Here is a 6,780-nt window from a genome sequence, read left to right on the forward strand (position 1 = left end):
AACATCCATGTATTTAAACAACGTGCGGCATTTCCCCTGGGGGCGCTCCCCAATGGTACTGGCCATTGTCCTGAGTGCTGCGGACCAATTTGCTATGCTCCTTGTAACGGACTTTTATGCTTTACATTTTTCTTTACAATCTGCTCCACATATTTCGTTTGCTTTATTCAACACATCAAGTATATCCACATATTATTTAAGATTCTCTGCTTAAGCCCGAGACCTGCAGGTGACAGCTAATGGCGCTGGTCATGCATACCCGCTCTCTCTCTGCTGTCTTTTTAACCCTGCACTAAAAAGCCAGAAAACAGGCTCTTTACTTTCAGCCAAGTCGCCTTCCTTTCTTTATTGCTCCATTCCCCATTTTTCATCATTCCTCACGGGTGCCTCCCAGCCACTTCCCTCTGCAGCTGTAGCTTCTAGCTCCGCTTCCTCCTCCACCTCCCCCCTTGACCTATTTGCAGACATTGACCCTTAATTGAGACCTCCCTTCCCTGTCTGTCCCTGCCTTTTCTTGTGTAGCCTGTGGCCTTCAGGAGCTCCTGGTGGCATCAATGTTTTTTCTAGAAGTTTATTCAACAACATCGAGTCGCTTTCTGCAGGATTTGGATTACCCTTCCGCACTTCTGCCCCGCTCCCACCCGCTCTGATGTTGCCTCCTTTTCCCCACCCTCTATCATGTCACGTTCCAGTTGAGTGTTCAATCCAGCAGGTGTCCATGCACATCTTGAATTCTCGGGCTCATCCTGGCGCTGGATGCTTCTCTGCCAACCTTCTTCCGACCTTTCCGTTGTTGATTGTGGTCTCCTGCTCTGGGGCATCCGACCTCTACTTTCGTAGACGGCGCTAAAGGTGGTGTGCTCCGGGCAGCAGCAGCAACAAGGCCTTGCAGCTACCTGAATGGCTGCCACGGCTCTCCCCAGTTTTAAGAACCATAAGATGATGGTCCTTGCCATAAAACTTGTCTCTGCTGGTAATTGTCATCCACACAAGTTCACTGTTCTCCATTGTTGTTAACCCTATTCGCTGTGTTTTCCCCCCTTTCCGCTCCTGTCTTTTTATGATTTCACTCTTGCCCTTCTTGATGTTGACTCCTTCCAACTTCCACTTACCGTTATCTTCCTTGTCAGGATAACTCTGCTGCTTCATTTCTTTTGTTGTGGTGTTGGGGCTGTTAGAGCCTTTACTTTCCAATGCTGGTTGCGGACTGCCATCGGCTCTACTATTCTCAGCGCTTCTGAACCCATGGGGTTTGTGGCTGTAGCCAATATAGAGTTCTCGTAGGCTACTGGGCCCAGGGGGGGCCCTGCTGGTTCCAGGCTGTGGAAAAGCTGGCAGGACATAACCTCTGGCCTCTGATGGTACTCACCATGGTGGTGCCTGAGCCTGCGAGGGCGCTGTTCCTTGCTGTCCACATAGCTGCCAGGTGGATCCCAGTGGCTATGGAGACTATCGTGACTGCATTGGCTGCTGTGGCTCCTAATGGCTAAAATGTTCCGATACTTGTGTGGCACTCATGAATCGGATCTCCCCTCTGTCTATGACCAATACTGCTGCTCCAACTGATGAGACTGCTGGGGCTGTGTTCTGGTGCATGAGTGGGAAGATAGCCGGTCAGGGAATGATCTCTTGTTTCTATCATCCCATTCTTTGAAATTGGCATCCACGCTGCTGCGGGACCTCTTGTTTCATTGGGTTCTTGCTTTCCGATGGCCCCCTTCCAGACATGCTGGGAGCGGCCATTATGACTCCAGCGTGAGGAGGGGGTTTCTGCTGGGGGAGGAGTCTGGGGTTGTCAGTTGTTCTGCACACATTATTGCCTGTGTTAGAGACGGCCATAGAAGGGTGCCATCCCCACTATGCCAGGTCAGGGCAAGAACCCAAGGTGGACGGCTTGCTGCCATTCAAAAGATGGCCTTTAAAGAAATTGTCTATCAAACCCCAGAAGCCAACCTTAAGATAGTCACCACAAACTCAAAGATGGTGGCCAGAAGTGACCTAAGTAGGACACACCAGATGGCTACTAGAATCAGCGATGAGCAGGAAATCCAAGATGGCCACTAGAAGCAACCTTAGCAAGGCATACAAGACTGTCATCGGGAGGGGGACCGCGTAGACCCAATTCAAGATGGCCACCAGAAGCAAGGTCAGCAAGGAACCCTGGCTGATTGCTCCGGGGTGCTGGCCACGGATCAAGGATAAGGTAGATTGCTGGGGGTCCCCTGGTGCCTAATTAGCAACTGGAGGCAGTTCTCATGAAAAAAAGAGGGGTCCACAGTAGGGCTGGGGTTAATGAGACAATGCAGCAAGCAGCAGGTGCGTTAAAAGATAATCTTTGTTCTCCAAGACCAATGGTCAGATTTACACCCTGCCTGGGCAGGATTACCACCTTGACAAATGAACTGAAATGCGCCACTTGGGGGCAGGAGCCACAGCAGCATGGGTTGAATATGTGGGAGGTGGTGGGGGGCGGGGGGGGGGGGAGATTATTTTGCCAAATCCAATTCACTTGTCTTACCGCACAAAGCCCCTTAATTAATAACTTTGGAGATGATCTTGACCACTGCTGCCTCCCTGCCACTCACGCTCGATGCAGGTGGGGGGGGACACGACTTTTGTCACTTCCCCGCCTCTCCACGCTATTTGCCTGCAAACCCCCTTTGTCTTGGAGCCTTTATTGCCTTTTCTTCTAACCCACCCCTAAACTCTCTCACCCAAACGGACCTGGGCTGCCTTATCTTTCTACCTACCTGCCCCTTGGGATTGTGGCCATCTACCATTGTTCCCCACCACAAGGGTCCCAACGGCTAGAAGCTGAGGCCCCTGCTTCAAAATATAAACTAGAGCAAAGAGGCCAAAAGCGACGGCTGTGTTATGCACCCTTGGCCACCTAGGGGCATCCATGGCGAGTCAGGGACAGTGATCCTTAGCACAGCATTAGAGCAGTACTTGTGATAGGTAAAGAATGGCAAGGCAATAAGGTACAGTAAATAAACCAAGCTGCTAGACAGAGCATGAATAGTGCAATATGGAAAGGTCCAGTAGGTTAGTGACTGCTAGTAGAGAACAAGGATGTGGCCATATGCCAGGCACCCAGAGTGAAAAAGGGCTGTGTTAGATGCAGTCAGCTGCTCTGCTACTGAGTCACTGTTTCACTTTATACAAGACAGTCCCCAGCTTCTAGAGGCTTTCGCCAGAAACAAGCACATTTCAGACCTTAGCAGATTGATCTGTAAATTTCATTTACTATATCAAAGGGAGCAGCCGCTGTATGATGGAATAAAAGAAACCATGGGACTGGGATCACCTGCTCACCTTCCTCTAGTCTTGAGACCAGGAACTGGCAGCTCTACTTCCGTTCTGATCTCCAGGGAATGTTTACTTACTATAAAGGAGTGTTTTCCGAGTGCCCTCGAGCTCGTCTGGTATTCAGGCTATCCACAATGAATATTAAAACATTAATGAAAATTATTAAAAAGCATGAACCCTCTCAACTACATAACTGCAACCAACGATCACCTATCCCTGATTTTGTGCAATATCGCCTTTGTGTGCTCTTAAAGTCAGAATTCTGGCATTGCAAAACAACTTCACAATGGTTACAGTACACGGGGCACAGAACTTATTTAAAATGTAAAATCTTAAAACCTGCTTTCAAATTCAAAACAAGCCTACATAACGTGTTATGAAATAGTTTAGTATGGTATTAAAAAGGGTATTTTCTTTAACCATGATTTGCCTGTGATGGCCACTGCACACATTTCCACAACAAATAACCAACAAGATAAGCTATACAGCGGCTATTCTGGGCCATTTTACTGTGTCTACCATAAAATAGCTTAGTGAATCAGGTTCTTTGTGCCTCTGGGACAAATGCTCCGTTCATCAGGCCCATATATCAGCAGATACCGCTGGGCTCCGTTCTCATTTAATTGTTCCTTTCCTCTGAAACAAAGGCTTTAACTGCAGAAGCCACAGACAGCACTCGGGTTTATCCCAGCAACTGAAAGGTGCGTTTGTTTTAACATCCGCTGAGTCTGTGGAAAGGCTAACCGACTAATTCTCGGGTGCTGCCCTAGCCCAGAGCTTCCTTCTCGGTCTCTCACCACTTCAAAAAGTCTTAAAATTAGCTTTCCTATGGTTGCCAAATCCTTTCATATATACAGAGCTGGTCTCTCTGACCTATCCAAGGCCAACTCACACTGTGTAAAGGATCAAGCTCTCCCTGCTAACTTTAAAAGACCTGCTGTGCATTTTTTTTTTCTATCTCTAGGCAGAAAACGTGGAAAACAACTTTAGTACATCGGTTCTAACCCAATGCATTGCACCCCTAGGAGTTACTGGATTTGGGAAGTGTGTGCGATGTTACTTTACAGAGCTACCAAGTCTGCCTGTGAAGGAGTTAGGACTCTTACTGGCCATGCTGCCATGTTTTCACCTCCAAATTAACGCTGCCAGATCTGGTAACTGGTTTCAACAGTCTGAGTGGTCCTTAGTAGTCTCCTCCATCACCCCACCCCCCGTTTGTTTTTTTCTATTAAGTATCCCCATTGCTCTTTCCCTCACTTTTAAGCACCGAGACGCCTCATAGAATCCATACGTGTAGCACTTGAGGATTTCGAGGGGGGCGCTGCTCCCGCCGCATCAGAAAGATGCTAAGTTTTTCAGGATAAGTAATGTGAAAGCTACTCTCGCATTTACAATGAAAACGGAGTTCTTTTCTAAGACAGGATCTGGAGCAGGACACTAAGCGAGAGAAAAGAATTTGCTCTCCTGCCTGAAACTACAGCTTTCCCTTTTACCCAGGTGAGCTGCAATTCAAGGTGAGAAAGTGCCTAGCGCCGATCACTTCCTGACTCTGCACTGAGGTTTTTATTTTTATTTTTAATTTTACTCTCTCTCTTTCTCAAGGGTCTTACGGTACCTTCCTCTTTCGGTATCCTCTGGACTGACAGCTCCCGGATCTTCTCGGCCCATCTCTCCGCGGTCTTCAGATTCTCCTTCGGATCCCGACACGTCTCCAGCCGGAAAGTCTTTGCCTCTCGCTGCCGGGCCTCCAGCGACCTCCACCACTTTTTCTTCAGCGGGTACCAAAAAACTGAAAAGTAGCCGCCCGGGTCGGCCGGATCCCGGCCCTTGAAGGCGCAGCAGCCGATGCAGTCGGCCAGGCTCAGGAGGCAGCCGGGGCTCTCCGGGGCTTGCTCGAGCCACTGAAGGTGCAGGTGGGTGGCGGTCAGGCTCAGGGCGTAGCGACCCTTCGGTCCGGGGACCTGAGTGCACTCCCCGCACAGCAGAACTTCAGGGACCCCCCTCTGCGGAGTCTGTTCTGGGCAGCGCTGGCCATCCATGGCTGGAGCTTATGGCAAACAACACTCACCGACCCGGCTCCTGCAACTCTCTGTCCCTCTCTCGAAGCCGGCACTGGCAGAAACTCGGGCTCTCGGATTACTACGCGCTCTCCGCCGACACCTAGCGGCGACCCCGAGGAATAACATCCCCGGACCGCCGCTTCATTCATGAAAAACCCAAACGAAAAGGGGGGAGCCGGCTCGGGGAGGGGCAGCAGCGCACCAATCACAGGGCTTGGTCTACAGTGCTCCCAGCTCCGCCCTCTTCCTGGAGTCCAGCTCCGTGTTTTCAGGCGTGATTCCACTTGATACTTTAAAAGAAACAGTTCTATATTTACATTATCTTCATGTCGAGTAACTTTGTTATACTATTGGCCATCATAACTTACTACTGCTAATAAACATTTATGTAGCGCTAAAAGGTGACACTGCACTGTACATTGACACACGACTATATGGTATTGTACAAAAAAAATTATTTTTTATGCCATTAACACTTCTTGCTTTGCTGGGACAGCCACGTTCTAAATGTTCCATAGAAACATAGAAATGTGGGAGAAAAGGACCAAATGATCCACCCAGTCTGCCCAGCAAGCCTGTACCAGTATCTGCTGCATTGTGCAGATTACCCCATGCTTATCAGTTTACCAGACCCTAAAAGTCAGGGCCCTTGGATGCTGTTTGAATCCAATTTCCCTTAACCATTGCCCAGAAAGCAGTGTTGGAGTTACATCAAAAGGATCAGGCTTAGTGATTAAGGGTAGTAAGCGCAGCAAAAGCTAGTTACCCCCGTGTTTATTTGTTCCCCAAACTGTAAAAGTTGGGGTCCTTGTTGGTTGCTGCCTGAATCCAATTTCCCTTTTCTCACTCACTGCTGTTGAAGCAGAGAGCAATGATGGAGTTGCATTAAGCCTTGATACAGTTATTTGTAAAGAGTAGCAACTGTCAAACCAGCAAGTTACACCCAGTTACCCCCATGCACTCTTTTCTTCATTTCCATCCTCTAGCCTTTAGGGATCCACAGTGTTTATCCCATGCCCCTTTGAATTCCTTGACTGTTTTTGTCTTCACCACCTCTTCCGGGAGGGCATTCTAGGCATCCACCACCTTCTCCGTAAAGAAATATTTCCTGACATTGGTTCTGAGTTGTCCTCCTGGAGTTTCATTTCATGACCCCTAGTTCTATTGATTTATTTCCAATGGAAAAGGTTTGATGATTGTGCATCATTAAAACTTTCAGATATCTATTTCATATCCCCCTGCACCTGCTCTCTTCCAGGGAGTACATATTCATAAGAACATAAGAACATGCATACTGGGTCAGACCAAGGGCCCATCAAGCCCAGCATCCTGTTTCAAACAGTGGCATCTAATTTGTATATATATCGCCTCTAGTTAATTTATATGCTTCGAATGTTCGAATGTTCCTATT

General features: G+C 48.4%; 1 protein-coding gene across 1 annotated transcript in view; it reads right to left on the reverse strand.

Annotated features, from left to right (window-relative positions):
• SPHK1 (sphingosine kinase 1) overlaps positions 1-5,537 on the reverse strand; it is an 81,498-nt gene extending 75,961 nt beyond the window's left edge. Inside the window, exon 1 of the mRNA XM_029600427.1 lies at positions 4,925-5,537. Within this exon, the coding sequence (XP_029456287.1) occupies positions 4,925-5,348 (424 nt within the window). The 5' untranslated portion in view covers positions 5,349-5,537. The remainder of the gene's footprint in view (positions 1-4,924) is intronic.
• Positions 5,538-6,780: the final 1,243 nt, after the last annotated feature.

This window comes from Rhinatrema bivittatum, chromosome 4 (assembly GCF_901001135.1).
Source record: "Rhinatrema bivittatum chromosome 4, aRhiBiv1.1, whole genome shotgun sequence".
NCBI lineage: Eukaryota > Metazoa > Chordata > Amphibia > Gymnophiona > Rhinatrematidae > Rhinatrema > Rhinatrema bivittatum.